At 41.6% G+C, this 23,548-nt stretch overlaps 1 protein-coding gene across 1 annotated transcript in view; it reads left to right on the top strand.

Moving 5' to 3' along the window:
• Positions 1-23,548, top strand: part of MALRD1 (MAM and LDL receptor class A domain containing 1) — a 371,329-nt gene that overhangs the window by 110,784 nt on the left and 236,997 nt on the right. The window contains exons 13-15 of the mRNA XM_034760318.1: positions 7,642-7,798; positions 12,663-12,773; positions 16,788-17,001. Of these exons, the coding sequence (XP_034616209.1) occupies positions 7,642-7,798; positions 12,663-12,773; positions 16,788-17,001 (482 nt within the window). The remainder of the gene's footprint in view (positions 1-7,641; positions 7,799-12,662; positions 12,774-16,787; positions 17,002-23,548) is intronic.

Genomic DNA, 23,548 nt, shown 5'->3' with positions numbered 1-23,548 from the left:
TGCCGTCTGTTCTTTCTGTCTCTTCTTGTTGTTCTTTTGTGCTTTCCCCACAAAATCTTTCTTTTAAAGACCCGGAAAGAGAGTGATGGGTGGAACAGCCCATCCCCTTATTAGTTTGTCCACTAGTTAGGCCTAATCTCCAACATACCAATTTTGGCTCAATAACTTCTGACTCCATGCCATAATTTCAACATAGCCCTTGAATCATATTAACTTGGCCTTTTTGTTTAAACAAATTAAGTTATAATATCTCCCTTTTGTACCTTTCCCCATCAATATTTGCTACTTATAGATTATTAATATCTCTTGAAAATTTACATTTTTTTTATGGTTGAGCTCACAATTTGGATACAGTTTTAGGCCCACTTGTCATAAAAGGGCCTTAAAGAGTCTGTTCTCTCTCTATGTTAATCTAGATCAGGATACACTTAAAATCAGGAGATTACTATTTTACATCTAAGTGATGGGTGCCCAGTGTGCACAGATACACGCTAGGACACCTGAGAAGAACAAACACGGGGTGGAAGTTCTCCAAACCTGATTCTTGCCTCCTAAATAGCACTGACAAGCCATCCCTCCATGATATGAGCCAAAGAGATGAGTTGTTGGACAGTGCCTGTATTTCAGGGACATATGCCTCCCCACACAACGATGGCAACTGTCCACAAACTACGCTCCCAATATTCGCTTTTGACCTTTTAGAAGTAATAATGTGCATGGATTGACTATGCGTAGAGCCGATGTTGGCCAGAATATGGGTGATTAATTTATTCTTGTATAGGTCCTGTGCCATAAATGCCCCTTTTCTTCTTGGTTAGAAAGCTCTTCCAAATTAGATCTGCTTGGGAATTTTTCAACAAAATGTTTTTTCATGGGAAAATGCCAATTGGATGGAACCAAATCTCTCTGTGGAATATATCAGTTTCAGTAAAAGTTTTTCAGGTCCAGGATGGAATTTTGAGAGCAATAGGGACTAGAATGGCTACTGGCCACGTGATTAGAGCACTCCCATTTGATATTAGAAGACCCAGCTTGTGCCTCATTTCATATCCTATATGAATGCCCTAATCTCTGGGGCAAGTCTCTCCAGAAAATTTTGAAAGGTCTTGGTTTTGACCCAGTGTGGAATGGGGACATTTTTTGAAATCTTTAAAAAAAACTTGTAGGATGGAAAAACTGTTTCCCACCCGGTGTATAGAACTCTTTTTGTGATTATTTACAGATAGACTTGAGCTTGAAAAAGCAGCTAGCTAGCTGCACAAGATTTCCCTGTTCTGGATCCATTTCTGGGTTGTTTGCCCATATTTATGTATTTTTAAGTCTAAACTATAACTTTATTTAAACTGAGTTGCCTTTTTTGAAGTCACTATACTCTGTCTCTTATCCTTTTAAGCTGGCAAAGGAATGTTAGTATGGGTGCATGTCTGCACTGCTTTTGCAGCATGCAATGCCATCTCTGTATAGCTGAATTGTGCAGTGCCAGAAACTGGCTCTGAAGTTTACATACTAAAAAATGTAAGTAAAATTATACCACTTCCTACCTCCCTACAAGCATTGCCACAATAGCAGTTTCCTGACATTTTGTATTTTTGTTACAGTTTTTGTCAGAAATGCAGAAGGTCAGAATAACGTGTGGAAGGTTATAAACCTTGTAATGACATATATCATAGACTTAAAAAGTTTAAATAGTCAGAATTTTGACCAGCCTCTTCAGAGCAGGCTACTCTCACTGTAAACAAAGAATAATGATGATCAACGGAGGATCAAACTGTAGAATGATGGAAAGGTCAATGTAGCACAGTTTACAACCATCTTTCATGGAATATATGAGGCATTAAAATACTGATAGTGCACTCTGGTGACAAAGTACATGGAAGAAATGACACAACATGAATCATCTCTCATAAGCATCATTGTAATGAGAAGAAAGAGGAGGGGTTTAACTCCCTCTTAGACATTTGGTCAATGAGCTTGCAAAGGAAGGGTTCCTACTTACTGAGACCACCAAAGGTGAAGTATTAATGTGTATGTTTGTAAACCACTAATGCATCTGAGCACCAATTTATTTTAGAGATTCTCTGTGAATTTGTGGTAGTTCCAAAGTAGGGATAAGGCTGAACTAAAACTCCATCTGAGAGCATTTCCAATGGCTGGTAAAGGTCAGATTTTGATTTGAATTTTGAGCCCAGACACCATCATTATATTGAGCCAAAACTTGATTCCAAATATCCCTCAGGAGTTGGGAAGGTTTTTTCTGTTTTGGAGCTACTTCCAAACACTTCAGCTCAAGACAATATCTGTTGTGAAGAAAAGGATTAAAGTTTTACAACCTGAATTGGCAACACTGGGTTAGGGATTGCCTGCAAAACAATTTACACACACACACACACACACACACACACACACACACACACTCTCTCTCTCTCTCTCTCTCTCTCTCTCTCTCTCTTTCTCTTTCTCTTTCTCTTTCTCTCTCTCTCTCCCCCTTCCTTCCTTCCTTCCTTCCTCTCTCCAGTCTTCAAAACATACCAGAATCCTGCGGCTGACCTGAAGGTTTTGAGGAGGATGCCTACTAGAGTTTTTTTTAGGCATTCCCATATTTTGCTGACCTCCTGTATATAAAAGGGTGTTGGGAAGCCAGTGTTTGCAACAAACTCAGACTTCAGAAGTGGAGTCCAGCTGCTCATGCTGAGGTCTGTGCATCCAGCGAACTCCATTAAAATGTTGGCAATTTTGTCGTTTGAAATTAATTAGTGTTACTGAAGTGTTACAGGAATTCCTGTGTATAGGGAACACTTACACTAGCACAGTAAAATTAATTGCTTTCAAAGGGTAAATGTCAACAATATAATGATGCCTGCTGTAGCTGCCAACATTGAGACAAGCTTTCCAATGGATAATTTTCCAAATAAGCCAGGGATCTAGTGGCCACTAGGCCCCCAACCACTGAAGAAGTCTATGTGCATTGTAGTGAATTTTAGCACTCATGTAGCACTATATTGAACACCCAATTCTGCCACCTTTATTAATGTCAAACAGTGCTCTGCTGGATGATTGGCCCCACTGATTTTATGAGGTGTCATTAGCAAGTGTGGGTTTGAGAGTGGTCCTATGCAAAAACATAGCATTTTCAGATGCATGTTAGAAATGAAAAGTGATGAGTTAAGGGAGATGTCAATAAATTGCATGACTGAGAACTGACACACCAAAAGTAAGATTGCCAGCTGACCCAATGTGCAATAGCAGATCTCCTAGACAGTGAATTGGTAATATCTGAGTGAAAAAGCCTAATAGGATGAGGCTTGAGGAGCAGGGTCACCAGATGTCCCCATTTTATAGGGACAGTACCAATATTCAGGTCTTTGTCTTATATAGGTGCCTATCACCCCCCAACCCCTGTCCTGATTTTTCACACTTACTATCTGTTCACCTATCGAGGAGAAGCTTTTTAATATAGCCAGTACCTATTCATCTGAGGGGGTTAAAAAACAGCAGGGCCAGCTCAAAGAATCTTTCACTTTAAAGGCAGCCGTTTCATGTATTGTGTGCTAGGTAATAACATGAAAGTATGCAATGTTCCTAAAACTAAACTGGCTCTTGATTGAGAGAACTTTTTATAAAGGTACTGCAACTGCAGCTAGCATTCAAGCCATGGGCACAAAAACTGATTTCCTGGTGCCTCTTCCTAACTCTTCTGTCCTGCAACATGCACTCCTACAAGCTTCATGCAATTGCTACAGCAACCAGTGTAAAAAAACCTCAAGGTGAGCACAGCATCTACCCCTAGCTTCTCAGTTTTGTGAGGAAAGTTGCTGCTTCATTCTGTGTGACCTGCAGGCAATAGAAAAGCCTTTCTGGTGAAAGCCAAACTTTTCAAGAATTGCACCAATGAATTCCTGTCTTTTAGGTATCGTTCAAACCACTGGGGATGATTTTAGACACATCAGCACTATTTCTGGGCCATGGAAGCAGTGTATTCCAATAAGCAGCCAAATTTCTACTTCTCAAATGTTTTTGAGGTATGGTTCAGAACAGGGTATTCCTGATGTGAAGAAGGCTATTTAAAATTATCCACACATCTTTTATGACCCTCCAAGAAAGATTCTGATTGAGAAATCCAAATCAAAACCAGGAATTCCAAATTACTTCAGAATGATTGAATGTCACTGAGGTAATGGCCTTGCACAATAAGACTAGCCAAGGGAACAGCAATTAGACCCACTTGAACCAGGAGGCTATCTGCAACTATGCAGGTTCCAGAGCATTACCATTTTCCCTGTGTGCAGCTTTATTGGGAAAAACTGTTAAAAATGCCAAGTCTGCTCGTAAGTTTGTGGTCTGGTTTACCTTAATTCACATAAAACTTGGGTAAACTTTGGTCTGATTTATGACCAAAATAGCTGCCCTGCAAGCATCTACATCATCATCTGGGAATAGTAGCATTACAATTACTAGAGTCAGACCATCAGCCAGTGTAAATCTCCATTGATTTCAAGCTCCTTGAAGTCAATGGAGCAATATGATTTACACCAGTCCCTCCTTTTTAAGATACTGTGTTCTGCTTTTGTTTTATGAAAAGCTTCACTGATATGTGGCTTACACAAAGTTTTATTGGCGAAGGCATTTTTAACAGGTGGCTTGGAGGGCCAGGCAGCCTAGTGGTTAGAGCTGCTGGCTTTCAGCCCCCTGCTTGGTTGTGGCGCCTCAACCAAGCAGGGGGCAGAGAGCCAGCAACTCTAACTACTAGGCTGTCTGGCCTCCAAGCCACCTTTTACAAATGGAATAAGGGGACACGGTTCCTTCCTCTACCAGGTCCCAGCCCAGGGTCCCTGTGTACATCAACCCCTGAACAGGGGAGTGGGGAGGAGAAGAAGGGGGAAGGTGCCTGTCCCAGCAGGGAGTCAGAATCCACTTCCCTGGGCCACTTCCTACCAGTCTGTTCAGTTTGGGGCATGGCCTCTCTAGTCCATTTTCCTGGGCGGCCTGCTTCCCATAGGGTTCCCTCTTGGGTCTTGGGCAGTGTCTTGCCGCAGTCCCAGACTTCTTCATGTGGAGCAGCCGTCAGCTGCTGATGGTGAGCCCCACAATGTCTCTTGTTACCTTAGGTGCTGGAGGCTCCTTCACAGTTTCCCTTGGCTGGTGCTTACTCCCAGATTGGCTGCAGGTATAATGGGGCAAGGCTTGCTGAGCCAAAAGGCTCTCTTTAAACTGTGCTGTGCTGCTTCATCACAGTCTACCCATAAACTGCCATGCACTTTCCTTCTGTTATAAGAAAGGAATATTTAAAGAAGAGGACTGGTTAGCAATGTTTTATGGGTGACGGTGGACATGTTCACTCTGATCATTACTATTTCTCTCATGCAAGTATTTGATTTCACCTGTGCCTACGTGCCTGGATAGACCCAGCCAACATGCTGCTGTGTTTTTATATAGTTCTTCATTTTTCCTTTATGAATCATACATATCTCATGTACTCCAATTAACATATGAGATTATCTGCAAAATGACATACCATTGCCTGAATAAATCCTTCATTTTATGGGACCTTTTACTGCTTCTTTTTTTCCCCCTAACTCAAGAAGACATCCTGGGAATTATTCACCTCTTTATTTACAGAGGTTTTTACACATGCTGCTGTAGCAATACCATCTCATACAATAATCACAGCAACCTCACCAGCTAAACAAGGTATGGCTAGATCAGAGATTGTATGGGAGACCTTCAAGGACCATCTAGTAACTTTAGAAAAGTATTGCCGCTGATAACAGGGGGAAAAAGGTTACTATTCAATCAGTTCTGAACCATGGAACTGTTATAGTTGGTGTATAAGGGTATTGTGCTGCTAAAGGTGGTGCCTTCCTACCAAAATGTTCTCCACAGCTTCACAGTAATCTAGTATTTGCCTTCACTTCCCACTTCTACACTACTTCTTCTACACTACAAATAGGCTGAAACTGTAGGAGGGGTAGAAACTCTTATGTCTCAAGACATAAGTTAGCCATTGATTGCAGGGGTTAGAAAAAACTTAAGTCCTGGGCAATTCATTACATAATTGTCCATTACTGGGACTTTAGACCATACTGTTCAGCAAAACTTTTAACAGTAAAAAAAAAATGAACACCGTGTGGGATGTGGTAGATTTTCCATCACTTGATGTTTTTAAAATTGGGATTTGGATGAGTTTCTAAAACATATGCTCTCGTTCAAGCACAAGATATGGGCCTGTTGAAGGAATTACTGAGTGAGTTCTATGGCCTGTGCTATTACAGGAGGTCAGACCAGATTTTCAGAATGGACCTCACCTTAAAATCTATAAATGGAGGCAGGATACTGGCTACAGTGATCATTGGTGTGATCTAATAAGGCAACTTCTATGTTTCTAACCTCTTATAGCATGCACTGCTCAGCAACCCCAGATGTTCTACCCCAGAGACAGATCATTTTCCCTGCCAATGATATGCAATCATATGTATATCCCTCATCTACCTTAGAGGCATTCTGGGGCTTAATTAATATTTGTTATAACACTTCGATATCATCTAATGAAAGGTGCTGTCTAAAGTATTATTACAGTTTTCTAGTGACAAACTTGCATACCTTCTCTCAAAGTGACTCCAGTTACATAAGTATCATTCCCCCCCCCTCCCAGAACAAGAGAGAGGAAGTCTGTGACTAAAGCACTAATGAACAGATTTGTATTCATTATTTTCAAATGTTCTTTAAAGAATCAGTTCAAGTCCAAGGCTTCAAGGAATCTCAACTGGATTATTGAAAAATGTTTAGAATTTGTAATATCTATTCATTCCCCTAGAGCTGCTGGAACTCATCAACAAAACAATGCACCAAATTCTTAGTTCTAACTCAGTGCAAGTGACAAGATCCTTTAGGAACTGGGGTCTAATGGTTAGAGCTGAGAGCCTGAATGTTAGGCTTCTATTTCTGGCTCAGCTGTTATTTTACAGAAGTATCTCTGCAAGACACCAACTTCCCAAGCCACTCCCTTATTTCTAGGGTGACCATATTTCCCAAAGTGAAAATGGGACACCGTGCAGGGCTCGTCCGAGCCACCTGGTGTGGCCTCTCACCCGAGCCCCACTGCCCAGTGCTGGGGCTGACAGCCTGAGGCCGGGTGCCTGGCGTTGCTGTACACATGTGCCCCTAGGGGGCATGCCCCACTTTTTTTTGGCAAAACTGGACTTTTGTCCCATTTGCTTTTGCCAACTGATAATCAGTTGCCAGCCAGGCACAGTTAAGACCTATAGGATTTTTAAAAATGGATCCTCAAGTTGGATCCTAAACCCTTCTTTAGTCTCCTAAATAAGTGATGCAAAATTGCTGCGCACTCAGCAGCCTCAGCTGAAGTCAATGGAAGCTGCTGGGTGCTCATTGCTCAGTCATGTATATCAATCATGAAAATCAGATTATTTAGGATCCTAACTTTAGGAACCAAATCTCAGTTTAAACTCCCCTGTGAAATGGGAATAACACCTGTCTTCCCAGGGGGGTTGTAAGATTTGGTGATATATTAATTAAAGAGCTTGTGGATTCTCAGATGATTGCAAAGCACTATTACCATTTGCAAATCTAGAATTTTACTATGAATATATGTATTGTTTTAATAAAATCTGCTTCTCTGAACAGGGTTACTAAAGAAGGCTGGTATCTGTATGCAGACAGTTCAAATGGAGAATTTGGTCATACTGCTGACATTGCCACTCCAGTCATTTCGCTCACTGGACCCAAATGCAAACTGGTATTTTGGAACCATATGAATGGTGCAACAGTGGGTTCTCTGCAGGTACTGAAAAGACATTAGAGTTTTCTGAAATTACTGTATAAAAAGTCATGCCCTATCATTTAGTTTCATCAAGTCTAGACTGCTAATAAATGATAATGAACAATTATCCACACTTCACTGCCCCCAGTATGGCGTGACCGAGGGAAGTGTTAGCTGGAGTAAGCTCCTGAAATGGTAACTTTTTACAGCATGGATGCAGCTTCTGTACAAGTAAAGCTTTGTACTGCATAATCTCTTTTGCTACTAAAATACATTGAGTGGATATCTGAACATCAAGATCTTTGGCTGTGACCAAAGGGTTACAATATAAAACTATCTTTTGTTAGTTGGGTTGTTTTTAATTGGCTCGTCTGTGTGATTTCCCCTTGAGGTTTCATTCCTATTGTTGCTTAATTTGATTGAAACAAGCCGAATCGAGATTTTACTAGCATTTAACAATAAAAAATATTTTACCCTTACCCCATTCTGCACATCACTGTAAAAAGGAAAGCATTTAGGTTTAGTTTATACAAATACCTAACTCATTTAACAGCATATTGGCCCAATTCATCTGAACTAAGAGAATAAAACAGGGAAACAATTCTTGACAGGTTTTATTGCAGCAAGTATAAATAATTGTTATGGGGTTATAAATGTATAGTATAGAACAACAGCAGCATTTCAAAAATCCGTAGTAAAAATATTTCAGAAAAAAATACACAAAGGCCAGCTCCTCAGCTGGTGTAAACTGGCAAAGCTCCATTGACTACTCAAATACTATAAGTACTTTAAAAAGGATGCTGAAAAACTGGATAGAGTTAAGAGAAGAGCTACAAGAATGATTCATGGTCTGGAAAACAGTCCTAACAGTGAGAGATACAAGGAGCTCACCCTATTTAGCTTATCAAAGGGAAGGTTAAAAGGGGAGTTGATGATGATCTATAATTACTTACAGAGGGAGAATATACCTGATACTAGAGGGCTCATTATTTTAGCAAATAAAGGTATTACAAGATTTGATGGCTGAAAGTTGACATCGGCAATGTTCAAACTGAGAATTAGACTTTTTTAATAGCGAAGATAACTCACTACTAAAAACAAGGGATGAGGTAAATTCTCCATCACCCACAGTCTTTAAACCAAAATTGGCTCTCTTTCTAAAGGGTTTGTTTTAGTTCAGCCACAAGTTATTGGGATGGATGCAGGAATTACCAGGTGAAATTCCAAGGTCTGTGTTAAGTGGAAGGTCAGCCCCATATTGGTCCCTTCTGGCCTTAAAAATCTGTTATGAATCTGTCTGTGATTCAAAAATATTGGAACTAACTAATCATGGAGCTTTCATTTAACTGTTTTGGTAACAATCAAAAGCTCTTTTCCAGTGCCTTGTTTGGGAATAAAGTGGAAATGCTTTCCTCACTAATATTCCAAGGTCTGGTATCAGATTAAAAACTTGTGGTCAAACTCTGAATTAAGTACTCTCCCCCTTACAATATGCACATCTATCCAGTAGAAACATTCTGTTACAAACATAAAAACAGTTGCATAATTGAATTGCCATAAAACTGCATTTTGTATCTGCAAAGCAAGGTGGCCAAACTTTCTCAGCTTTCTACTTTATGGTTATTAGCTGCTAGATGTAGGTGTAACTTACTAGGAGAAAGAAACAGATAAGGGAGACAAGCTGGAAGTTTAAATTCTCAGTGTAATGAGGATTCAGAACTGGTCATATATCCCCTGAATAGGCCTTCATTCTGCAAAGTACTGAATATTCCAGGCCTGATCCAGCAAAACATTTAAGCATGTGTGTAACTTTAAGCATATGAATAGGCACATTGGTCTCAGTAGTATTATTCACGTTCTTAATGTTATGTATGTATTTAAATACTTGGTTAGATAAGAGTTTTCAACATATGGCAGGATTATGCCCACAGCCACTATTAATGCATGCTAGTGAGTTTTGGTTTGATTACTGAGGAACATCTGAATCAATGAGGCCTGGAGCCCACTTTTTCCTTGTGACTTCCTTAATGGACCACTCTTCCCACTGCCTCACTTTTTGTTCTTTTTGTCACTTTCCTATATGTAGCTTAGGATCCAACATTCACCCAAACCCATACATATATAATTCTGTGTTACCTGATCTTCCATCTTGCTTTTCTCATGGACAGAGGGAAGAACACAAGGGGAGCAGTGGAAGCATTAACATTCCCAATCCCTTAAATTAGTGGAGCCGAGATGAGCCAGAACCAGAGTCCTAGATCTAAACACCTCTCAAATTTTGGGGGACATTCATATTTGGATCCAGTCTTGGCATCTCAGGCCCTTCTTGTAGGACAGGGTATGGGGAGATTGTATCCCCCAGAATTACATGTGGAGGGGAACCTCCATGCATGGATCCCCACCTCCTGCACAAAAGGGGGACTCAGACATGTCTGTGGTACCACCCTGCTTTGCCTCACACCCTGCTGAGGTCCCACCATTCATCCAGCGATCCACATAGCATGGAGAGAGGAGGGAGCTGGGTGCATTAGGTGTGTGGGGGGGGGGGGGGAAGGAAGGGGATGCCATAGAGAACATAAGCCATTCTCCACTGATCCCATAGAAAAAGAAATTCAGCCTGGAGCGGAATTATTTTTTCTGTATTACCCCCTTCTCAGGGGAATTCCCATCTATGCAATGAATGAATGCAAGACAACTCTGATGGAGCCATTCTGCCAGGATGCAGAGGGGTGGATAGCACTGCAGCTGTGGAGGCAGAGGGCCACTGTGAAGATTAAATCTGATCCAAAGTCAATTGAAGTCCATGGCAACACTCCAGTTGACATTAGTGGATGCAGGATAAGACCCATGGCTCTGGCTTCTTACTCATCCCCCAAGAACCACACAGATCCCACGGGAACAACAGAGTTTCGAGGCAGGTCCACAGACATTTTTGCAGGAGGTGGGGGAAAATCCTGTTTCTTCCTGCTGCGAACTCCCCCCCGCCCCCCCCGCTCCACACACACAGTATTATGATATGAATGAATCTCTGTAAGAACAAACTCCGTTTTCTTCTCCTTGTGCTCCCCATCCATGCTTCTTGGACTGCCACCCAATCCTTTGTTAAGGAGGTAGGCCTCATGTCTTCTGTTCTGTAGTCCTCAGCCATTATAAGGAAAATCATAGGGCTTCTAAGCCTTTTCTACCTGTAACTGAGCTATTTTTCTTTTGTGGAAAGGTTAGAAAAAGGGAAAAGTCATGAATGGGTTATGTTGTGTGAATTTTAAACTATGTCACTAAAACCACTGTCAAAATTCAGGTAAATAAAACCACAGAACAATAACAACTGACACTGAGGTGATGTGATATTAATTTGTTACTCTATCACCCCCTCTGAGCTAGTATAATCTGAGTATATCTTTATTAAGTACTTCCTTCATACTTTTCCTTCCCATGGCTCTCTATATCTCTTAAGCTCGAGTCTTTTCAAAGATTAGACATTTCTCACATTTAAAAAAATAAAATAGATATACTTGGATTTAAATGGGTCATAAAATATGATGGCATTTAGTCTTTACAAAGGTATGACAACTGGCAAGAAATGGCAGAAAGTTTGAATTTCTAGTGAAGAGCTCGGACTTGCCCATTAAGGAATAGTATTTGACCTTGGAAAATTTACATCCAAGTCAAATTGTGCTTCTTTAGAAGATCATAGTTATTCTCTCGTTAGATACAATGAAAACATGTAGATGTATTATAATGTACATTTCTGTTTTCTCCATTATTTTTACCTATTTCTGTAAGCCATTATTGATGGAGGATATCTGTAGACTCTTTCCTTTCTTGTCACTCCTTATGCTTAGAAAATAATATCCCCGTCCTCTCTTTAAAAAAAAAAAAAAACACTTCTGAAACCCCATGTGTTCTGTGAAGCATCTCACCATGCACCACTGTGTCTGTCTTGTGTGTTTAATGTATTGCACTCTTCCCTCTTGTGTCTCTAGAGTGAAAGCTCTTCAGGGCAAGGACCCTGTTATTCATTTGGCACAGCTTACCTGTTGGACAGCATCACATACGCTTCTGGGACTACATAAATTTTCAAAAATGCCAGTTTTTCATTAAAGTGAAAAACGTCTAGGTCATCCTAGATCTCAAAAATAGGATTACACTGTGAGGGGGAGGATGATAAATCCTTGAGAGGAGAGGCAGTTCTGGAAACAGGGGATGTAATGTAGTTTTGTCAGTACTGACTGGAGAGACAGCTTGACATGCTCCATCTACCTGATATTGTCAGCTCAGTTCAATTCAGATGCTCAAGAAGTCAGAGAGAAGCACATTTAAGAATGCTGCTCATGTGGAGAAGTGACTCTCTAATTCAGCGACTATTCACTGAGGAAAGACATTAGGAGGATATTTTGTGCACCTGTCATGGTCCAAAAAGATCAAGTTCCCTGTATTGAGAGGACAAATGTATTTATGGATAAATGGGATGTTTCCTGTGTAGTTGGGACATCAAAACACTCCTACAATGGAAGAATCTAATAGACATATGAACTCTTAGACCTTTTATTACACTTGCCATTAAGATTATTTTCTTTATTGCATTCATGGGTCCTGAACCTATTGGTTGCTGAGCATCTCTTGTTAGCGGCTGAGTTCTCTCTACCCCTATTCAGATCAATGGCAATAAAAAGCACTGAACTCAGCATGCACACAGGACCTGCTCAGAACCTGTAGCATCAGGCTCACAGACTAGTAGATCACACTCATGATTGTTTTCCATTGATGATTTTAAAGTGTGGGATAGGGGTTAATTTAAGTGCAAACTCCGACTGAAATGACTATATTTATATTAATGAGTTGAGAAAGATTTGATGTGACCTGGAATTCACAATTTCTCTTCCAGGTACTCAGTAAAATTGGTGATGTAACTTCTGTCCTGTGGGTTCAAAGTGGCTCCCAAGGCGCTCAGTGGAACAGAGCAGAAGTGTTCTTAGGAATTCGCTCTGATTTTCAGGTTTGTGCTTCTATTTCATATGTCCCCCATTAAATCAATTCTAGATTACATTTTAGCTTAATCATTCCCCATTTGCACCCTACACACTTTTTAGCTCTTCAATTCACATTGGTCTTCTGAATATTAAGAACAAAATCATAGAATATCAGGGTTGGAAGGGATCTCAGGAGGTCATCTAGTCCAACCCCCTGCTCAAAGCAGGACTAATCCCCAACTAAATCATCCCAGCCAGGGCTTTGTCAAACCTGACCTTAAAAACCAGTAAGGAAGGAGATTCCACCACCTCCCTAGGTAACCCATTCCAGTGCTTCACCATCCTCCTAGTGAAAAAGTTTTTCCTAATATCCAACCTAAACTTCCCCCAGTGCAACTTGAGACCATTGCTCCTTGTTCTGTCATCTGCAACCACTGAGAACAGTCTAGATCCATCCTCCTTGGAACCCCCTTTCAGGTAGTTGAAAGCAGCTGTCAAATCCCCCCTCATTCATCTCTTCTGCAGAATAAATAATCCCAGTTCCCTCAGTCATGTGCTCCAGCCCCCTAATCATCTTTGTTGCCCTCCGCTGGACTCTTTCCAATTTTCTCACATCCTTCTTGTATTGTGGGGCCCAAAACTGGATGCAGTACTCCAGATGAGGCCTCACCAATGCCGAATAGAGGGGAATGATCATGTCCCTCGATCTGCTGGCAATACTCCTACTTATACAGCCCAAAATGCCGTTCGCCTTCTTGGCAACAAGGGCACACTGTTGACTCATATCCAGCTTCTCGTCCACTGTAACCCCTAGGTCCTTTTCTGCAGACCTGCTGCCTAGTCACTCGGTCCCTAGTCTGTAGCAGTGCATGGGATTCTTCCATCCTAAGTGCAGGACTCTGCACTTGTCCTTGTTGAACCTCATCAGATTTCTTTTGACCCAATCCTCTAATTTGTCTAGGTCCCTCTGTATCCTATCCCTACCCTCCAGCGTGTCTACCACTCCTCCCAGTTTAGTGTCATCTGCAAACTTGCTGAGGGTGCAATCCACGCCATCCTTCAGATCATTAATGATGATATTGAACAAAACCGGCCCCAGGACCGACCCTTGTGGCACTCCACTTGATACCAGCTGCCAACTAGACATGGAGCCATTGATCACTACCCGTTGAGCCCAACGATCTAGCCAGCTTTCTATCCACCTTATAGTCCTCTCCCTGGTCCCCAGACCAAGTATCTCAGCTGTATGCTAGTGAAATCTGTGAGTGAGGGAAGCGAGGTATACTTCAACCCAGCCCCTGGAGCGTCTTCGTTGCTGCTACTCCAGTTTAATGAGTGGAGGCCCTAATGGCACGATAACCCCCAGCATACTCTTTCTAAGGTGGAAGGATCCATGTAGCTGCAGAACCTCCCCTAGCCCTGAACTCCACTTGTGTGACAGCTTCCCCAAATCCTTTGTCAGGGGGGCATTGCCCAGGTTGGGGATAGGGTCCTAGGTCCCATCCCTTTGTCTCCTCACAAATACACACCCACCCTCCCTCCTAGGAGTCATTGTCAAGCACCACACTTAACAATTGAACAACAATTTTAGCTAAGCCAGACAAAGCCAGAAGTAGACTCAGCACAGGATCTCTGGCAGGTGTTATACATACTCGCTTGTCCCAATACAGCATACAACACATCCCCACCCCCAACACCTAGTGCTACACACACACACCCCTCTGCCCCACAGCAATGCAACTCCCCATCCTCCTTGAGTCAGTCCAACCTATCCATGCATTCTGATACTGGCCTGGGTTGTGAGCTCAAGCTGGTGGGTTCTGCCGTGTGGTCTGAGGTGTCTCGTTAGCTCCAGTCTGTGCATCTATAAGAGTTCCCTTCTTTAAGCACCAGTGTAGCAGCTGGCTCTCCTCCAAGCAGCTCCTAGTTCAGACTCTGCATCCCTACACTCTCCTGTGTCTCTGCCCCAGCTCAGCACTGCTGCTCTTGAGCTCTTTCTTCTCTCTCCAAATCTTCCTGGGCTTGTCCCCCATCCCCATCTGTTCGTTGGCTCAGAACCTCCCACGGTGTCCTTGTTTTGGAGTGGCACTTCCCCACTGGCCAGTCAGGTTTGCACAGAGTAGCAGGAAGGGGAGAAAGGAAGGGCAGGGTTGGGTAAAGGTTGGATTTGGATGTGGAGCTCAGAGGATAGAGAGTAGGCTGAGGAGCTGGGGAGAGATGGGACAGGCAAAAGGTTTGGGAGGTACATGGACAGAAGGGTCTGGACCCATTTGTCAGGTGGGAGTTATCGGGGTTGGGTAAGGGGTCCCTGCTTCCACCCACACACCTCTGCACAACCACCAACACTCCCTTCTAGAGGGTCAGTATTAACTACTGCAACAAGCACCAGGCTTAACAAGAGAACAACAGTTTTATCTAACCAAAGTAAAGCCAGGAGTAGACTTGGGTCGAGATTCTAGCAGGAGTTTACAGACTCCCCTGCTCTTGATACACAATAAGAGCATAAGAACGGCCATACTGGGTCAGACCAATTGTCCATCCAGCCCCGTATCCTGTCTTCCGGCAGTGGCCAATGCCAAGTGCTTCAGGGGTAATGAACAGAACAGGTAATCATCATGCGAACCATCCCATGTCGCACATTCCCAGCTTCTGGCAAACAGAAGCTAGGGGCACCATCCCTGCCCATCCTGACTAATAGCCATTGATGAACCTATCCTCCGTGAACTTATCTAGTTCTTTTTTGAACCCTGTTATAATCCTTGCCTTTACAACATCCTCTGACGAGGAGTTCCACAGGTTGACTGTGCGTTCTGTGAAGAAATACTTCCTTTTGTTTTAAAACCTGCTGCCTGTTAATACACAGTACATGACCCCGACCCCCCTACACCTGGCTAGGCACACACAGACTTTTTGCTCCATGTCAGTGCAACCCTCTGGCCCGCCCCAGCCCATTGGGTCAGTCCAACCTATCTGAGTCCTCTGATGCTACCATGCACTGTGAGTTCAGACTGGTGAGTCTTGCTGTGTTTTCTCAGCTGTCCTGTCAGCTCCAGGCTGTGTGACTGTAAGATTCCCCTTTTTGCAAGCATCAGTGCAGCAGCAACAGCAGCAGCAGCTGGCTCTCCTCCAAGCACCTCCGAGTTCAGACTCCGCACCCCTGCACTCTGGTGTCTCTGCCTCAGCTCAGTGCTTCTGCCACTGCAAACACTACTCTTTCTTTGTTGTCTCTCCAAATCTTCCTGGCTTTGTCCCCGATCTGGTCATTAGCTCAAATTCTCCCTGGTGGTCCATACTTCATCCTAGGCCTCGTTTTGGAGTTGCACTCCCCAGCTACTCAGGTTTGTGCAGAATAGTGGGGAGAGTGAAAGGGTGGGAGAAGGAAAGGGGAAGAGGGTCACTCTATCCAGTCCCATCCCTGTCGTTCCCTTATGTGGCAGAACTGTGCTGATTCCACTCCAGAAGGGTCTTCTGTACTCATGGAAGGTAGGAGCAGGATTTTGTCCCAAGTGATGCTAGTTAATATTTGTGCAGCACTTTTGCAAATATAGCACCATACCATATAAATGGTAAACATAAGCATCAATGCATTTGGGTTGTGACTGATTCTTATTCATATATTTATTTAAATACCTGCCTAAAACATCTGATTTTACACTCTTCAGAATATAAACAAAAAAATCTCCAGCACAATTGAAATCACTGGGAAGTTTTCCATTGATTTCAAGGGGAACTGGATCAGCCCCTTGCTTTCTAACTGTACACTTAATGGATTTTTCTTTTTTGCCCTCTGTTGTTGTAGGATTGTGGCTTCTCCAATAGCTACAGTATCAACCTTTGAGGCATAAACCAGCACTGATTCATGTTTATGCAGCTTATATTTACATCAGTAAGAACTGAGAGCAATATCTAGTACTAAACATTTAGAAGACTTGGGCAACTTGCAGGAAGCATAGATACATCATGTTTTGTGTACCACACATGGCGTGTTTCAAGCTTTTATACTTTTCGCTCAATATTTCACTGACATTTCTCTTTGTTAGATTATTTTCAGGGCAAAACGTGGTGTCAGTTATGTGGGAGATGTGGCAGTGGATGATATTTCCTTTGAAGATTGTTCCCCTTTGCTGATCCAAGACAGACCCTGCACTTCTGAAGAATTCACATGTGCCAATAAGTATTGCATCCCAAAGGATAATCTGTGTGATTTTGTGAATGACTGCGCTGATAACTCAGATGAGAGCCCTAACATTTGCAGTAAGTATGGTAGTTCCTTACTCTAATTATCAAAAGTAACTGTGCCTGCTGTGAATTGTTAATGCAGCAACACTATTGGCAGTTCACCAACCAAGAAATTAAAAGTGAGGTTAATAATGTAAGTATATTCCTTGGGTTAGTGGGTTTTTTCTCTGTTTAATTTGAAAGCATGTCTTGCAAAATAAAATTTGCTGCTCATGGATTTTTCCCAACATAAATTAATTCAGAGAACAGCTCTGCCTTTTAAAACAAACAGAACCAAATCATTGTTTTCCACATGAAAAAATAAAAGCAAAAAATATGTCAAGCAAAATACATCTGGGATTTTAGGAACCTTGCTTACTTTGATGTTTCAGGAATTGTCAAGTCTCTTAGCTCTTTCATGAATATCAGATAACTTTAGTTTTGCAGCAGAAATCAACAAACAGTATCTTCAGTCTAGAATTCAAAAACAGCACTTCATATCAAAAGTGTACTTCTCAAGAGGATTGGATCACACTATACTCTATTTCAGTATTGCTGGCAGACTCTTTCATCAATAAAATCTTGGTTAATTCTCATTCAGGCAAATCTCCATTGTTTGGTACTCTACAAACAGCTGTTTCATTGTAAATGTTATGAACACAGCTCATCAAAAATTAGATTATGACAAAGAAGGAATCATTCAGTAAACACCAGGTCAGATTCTCAGTTAGAGGAAATCAGTGTAATGTCATTTAAAATCATTTGAGCTGTGCTGATTTATATCCGCTGAGGATTTGACCCACTGTTTCTGGTTTCTGCACTGACAAACATTTTCCTTGGTCTCCATGAATGGTGATATCAGTGTAGACATACTGGGACTGATTCTGATTTAAACACGGCTGTAAACCAGGAGTAGAGCAGATTGAAAATTTGAATTTCCATCTTGTGGAAAATTCTAAAAGTTTCACATTTGTTTTGATTCTGAATTCTGATAAAAAGTCAAAATATCAATATTTTTTGTAGAACGGAAAGTTCTACAATTTTTGTTTCAGAACAAACAATATTTTGGTTTGCAAATGTCACTTTATTTCAGTATTTTCAATTGAAATTAAATGATTCAACATTCCCAAATTGAAATGTTTAGTTTAATTTGTTGAACCAAATGAAAGCATTTCGTTACAGCTTAATTACACATTGAACTGCTGCAGTGCCTCCTGGTGATTATAGTTCGGTGCCTCATGTCCTCATTCTTTGTATGGGTCAGGCTCCCCTGTGAGACTGCATTTCCCATGATGCACTATGGTGGTTCAGCCAGATAGGAAACAGTGGTGCATCATGGGAAAAGTGATCCAGCTGGAGAGCCCATTCCATAGAGGAGAGTGGGGACATGAGGCACCATGGCACTGCAGGCAGACCCATGTTAATGCTGAACTGATTCAAAACGAAACACTTCAATTCAGTTTGAAAAAGTTAAATGGTTAGATTTTGGTTGACCCAACCTGAAACTAAGTATTTTGTTTTGATTTTCCTGACAGAGAAGTTGAAACATTTTGGCAAAATTGAAATATTCCTGCAGAAAATTTTGTGGAAAGCTTTTGTGGAAAGCACATTGTCTGTCAAAACAAACAGATCCTAGACATTTGGCTGGAACATTCCTAATTTACTGTAATAAAGAGGAATTCCAATAAAGTCACTGGATGGCCCAAATTAAGAGAGCAGGGCCAGAATCAGCCCTAAAGTTTCTATAGCAGGGTTCATTAGACATATGGCCTAATTTCATGCAACTGTTAAATATGTAGAGCCAGCTAATGATCCCATTCCTTTGGGATCTTATTCCATAAGATGTTCAATAAGGCTACATCTACACTACAGGGGGGGGGGTCGATTTAAGATACGCAAATTCAGCTACGTGAATAGCGTAGCTGAATTCGACGTATCGCAGCCGACTTACCCCGCTGTAGGGACGGTGGCAAAATCGACCTCTGCGGCTTCCCGTCAATGGCGCTTACTCCCACCTCCGCTGGTGGAGTAAGAGTGTCGATTCGGGGATTGATTGTCGCGTCCCATCGGGACGCAATAAATCGATCCCCGAGAGGTCGATTTCTACCCGCCGATTCCGGCGGGTAGTGTAGACCCAGCCTAAGAGTCTCAGAGTCTGACCCATAGTATCACCATAAAACACAGACTTGGCAAAATGGTCAACTTAACTTAGACTTACATTTCCTTGTCATTGTACTTTGCAGACCCGCAGGGATCTGTTTTGGGACCGGCTCCATTCAATATCTTCATTAACGACTTAGATATTGGCATAGAAAGTACGCTTATTAAGTTTGCGGATGATACCAAACTGGGAGGGATTGCAACTGCTTTGGAGGACAGGGTCATAATTCAAAATGATCTGGACAAATTGGAGAAATGGGCTGAGTTAAACAGGATGAAGTTTAACAAAGACGAATGCAAAGTGCTCCACTCAGGAAGAAAAAATCAGTTTCACACATACAGAATGGGAAGAGACTGTCTAGGAAGGAGTACGGCAGAAAGGGATCTAGGGGTTATAGTAGATCACAAGCTAAATATGAGTCAACAGTGTGATGCTGTTGCAAAAAAAGCAAACATGATTTTGGGATGTATTAACAGGTGTGTTGTGAGCAAGACACGAGAAGTCATTCTTCCACTCTACTCTGCTCTGGTTAGGCCTCAGCTGGAGTATTGTGTCCAGTTCTGGGCACTGCATTTCAAGAAAGATGTGGAAAAATTGGAGAGGGTCCAGAGAAGAGCAACAAGAATGATTAAAGGTCTTGAGAACATGACCTATGAAGGAAGGCTGAAAGAATTGGGTTTGTTTAGTTTGGAAAAGAGAAGACTGAGAGGGGACATGATAGCAGTTTTCAGGTATCTAAAAGGGTGTCATAAGGAGGAGGGAGAAAACTTATTCACCTTAGCCTCTAAGGATAGAACAAGAAGCAATGGGCTTAAACTGCAGCAAGGGAGGTCTAGGTTGGACATTAGGAAAAAGTTCCTAACTGTCAGGGTGGTTAAACACTGGAATAAATTGCCTAGGGAGGTTGTGGAATCTCCATCTCTGGAGATATTTAAGAGTAGGTTAGATAAATGTCTATCAGGGATGGTCTAGACAGTATTTGGTCCTGCCATACGGGCAGGGGACTGGACTCGATGACCTCTCAAGGTCCCTTCTAGTCCTAGAATCTATGAATCTATAAACATTTATGTTGCCTTAACAATGTGTGTGGTGTTTTGTTTTTTTCTTAGTGGTTTTTTCTTGCATTTAATAGGTGCTATAGTGTACTAGTGTTTCCTTCCCTTTTCTGATACTTTTCCAGTGCGAAAATTAGAGAACAGCTAACTATAATTTGCCAACAAGAGAACAATGGACAGAAATGTCTCCTGTGTGTTCCCCTGAGGACATTATTTCTGTAGCATATCCTAATGTGACTTTCTCTGGTAACAGTGCCTCCTAGCATCGTTTTCACATCCTCTTCTCTTCACAGCACTGAATGTTAACAGATGAAATTCTTAGAGACTGGAGCTAGAATATGGAGACTTCAGTTATTTTTCATGAAATCATCTTTAAAAAACTGCTTTTAAAAATACATAAACAGCAGCCACCACACTCATTAAAATCTTGGTCACTAAAGTGAACAGCAGATGTTGGCATCATAGTTTAATTTTCCTTTGAACTAACTGAAGGACCGTGTAGTCAAATCTAATCTGCAGCATGCAATAAATAGTACATCAGCTTGCTTCTGCTCTCAGTAAATTTCTGTGACTCTATAACTTTTAATAGTCACTTCTTATATTTTAAAATTTGGTTATCAGATCAAAGACATAAGCTTACCAGCTACAGGTTAATCAGTACTGCACAAACAGGATGAGCCAATACCGAAAAACATTTATTGAAGAAAGCATTCACCTTTGTGAATATGGTGAAAAATCAGTTGAAATGGCATATAAAAATTGTGAATCTTTATCTTACCTTGGATGATGATGATAACAAATAAAGATTAGATTGTTTTTTTCAAGGCAAATTTCCCAAAAGAAAAGAACAGAAAAAATGTACCTACATTTCTAATTCTGTGTACTCATTTAAACAGTACAAAATAAGTTATGCATTTAATTGACTCTATTTCCATTCTAGAGACAAATATAAATCAGCCCCTAATATTGCTGACTGCTCAAATTTACAGTCTAATAGGTATTTGTTTTGGAAAAAAAATTGGCATTGTATTTGATAGTAGTGAAAGTGGGGCCTTTATAGCTTTGGTTTGAGCCTACACAAAAGGGATATAAGCTAGGCAGAGGCTATACAGTCTTCCCCACAAACTTCTCTCTGTGAGTGTTAACATGATTTCCTGTGCAATCCCAGTTTCAACTCACAATGGAGACTGCCAAGCATGATAGATTAGTGGTTTTTTGCTGAAGAAAAGTATCCACTAGGCTATATGCTGAGATCACAAAACTCATTTTGATTCATTCTTTCAGGGCACCAGAAGTATCAGATTAGTACATGCTTATGCACGCTGCAATTTATCCTCAAGATTTCTCATCTCTCAGTTCTTGTTTCATGGTGAAACTTCTGTGTAAACCAGATTTAGGTGGTCATTCTGTGAGTAATACTTGGGACTGATGGCTTTGGATTGGCTGTTGATGTGGCTTGGCAGAAGAAAATTCCCATAAATATGAAACAAACTTAAGTAAAAAGAAAAGAAATCCAGATTTTTCACTTTGATATTGCTTTTTCTCTAAATATTTATGGTTACAAAAGATTTTGGGCCCAATTACTATTACAATACTTAGTTTTATGGTATGCATATCCTATTCAACCGTTCTCATGGGCAATAACAAGGGTTTTGTTTTCATGTAATAATCCAGGTCTGACCTTTCAACTGTGAGCTTTTTTCCAGTTTTATATCATGGTAAGGTCTATCCTAATTTACCCCAGAAAAGTGCTGTTTCCATTTTTTTTCATTCTGTAGGCTGCCTCATAACAGAGAGCCATTAAAGGACCCTTCCCCCCACTGATTGTTTGTCACAATTGTTCATTCTGTGGAGCCACCAGAGAAGGATCCCTTCACCAACTGCTAAGCCACAAATGACCGTTTGAAAAAGACTGTCCCAGGAGTTTTAGGTCTGTGCTGGCTTCTGTGAAATCCTTAGAGGAGGAAAGTCTGCAGGGTTCAAGTGTAGAAAACCAGAAATTGGTAGTGCTGGCCAAGGATGGGAGTGGGGGCAGGAAGCCTGAAGGATGTGCTGATTCAGCACATCTGTTTAGTAGCTTTCAAGTGATGGGCTTTTATGGATCCCTGGCCATAACTCAAGGTACCATTGCCTCCCCTGAATGTAGAGAGCCAGGCTGCTTCAGAAATTTGTGATTTAACAACTTTCTGCTCCAGACAGGGGGAATCTGACCCATAATCTCTGTAAAATCCATGACGACCCAAAACATTAACAGAGCAATATTGCAAGGCAATACCCACAAAGACAGTTAATGTAAAAGTGCTCTAAAAGATGGTGCTTCTGAGACATTATTGCTAGTATGTTGTTCAGTATGTGAATCCATCTTGTGGATAGAAGATTTACTTCTGTACAGAAGTGCGTCTTGTCATAAGGGAGTTTTTGTTTACAACACTTTACAGAGGATGGATTTTTAACTTTATAACTTTGGATATTTGTGCTGGAAAGCAGATCAGGTACTACAAGTGTTAGCAGGCAGACTAAGGTTACCCTGGGGACAGTCAGCTCTTTCAAGTATCTGGGATTTATCCCTGCAGATTGCTGCTGAGAGAATGATCAGGGCAGAGCTTTTATCAGGCCTCTAATATGATAAGCACTGGTCATTCTATAGCTGATTAAATTTGTCACAGCTATTGTTCTTCAAGTATTGTAACATGTTGGAGTGTATCATTAGTACTGCTTTGTTAGTGTAATTACACAGGAGTATAGTAACCACAGAATGGTGTCATCACGGCAGAATATATTGCAGCATTATTACAACAGTGTTAGGAAACTGCAGGCATCTTTACTGTACACTGAGGCTAACTGTGCACCAGAGGGGATCTCTGAACCAGCTCTGAATAAGCTGATGTGGAAGTGCCTACTGGAAGTGGTCTAAAAGCAGGATACATGTTTACTGTATGCAGATCCTTCTGAAAGAGGCTCAGTAGGGCAGCAGTGTTTTTCCAAGCCCAGAGGCTGGATGAGTGCCACTGGAGGGGCTTCACGGCCACCCTCTGACCTGCCTTTGGAGTTGAGTGAAATGAATTCCATTTCTACCCCTCTCCCACAGTGAATTCCCTACCAAATCCTGGTAACTTGATGTCCCACTGTGTCTGTAGGAATGAATTTCACCGTAAGTAAACAATACTTATGTCAATTTAGTAAATGAATTGTTACGGCCCAGATTGCACCTGGCTCTATGCCCAGGAGGGGGATAAAACCCTCACCCCTGTGAAGCCTCCCCACATCTTAGTTCAGGGGTTGGGGAGGAGATCAGGGCTTGGAGACTGGTACCCCCTCCCAATATGAAACATGGGTGAAGAGCCCCAGAAAGCAGGTGGAACCTTGG

The sequence above is a fragment of the Trachemys scripta genome, chromosome 2 (genome assembly GCF_013100865.1).
Source record: "Trachemys scripta elegans isolate TJP31775 chromosome 2, CAS_Tse_1.0, whole genome shotgun sequence".
Taxonomy (NCBI): Eukaryota; Metazoa; Chordata; order Testudines; family Emydidae; genus Trachemys; species Trachemys scripta.
This window is presented reverse-complemented; position numbering and strand designations above follow the sequence as displayed.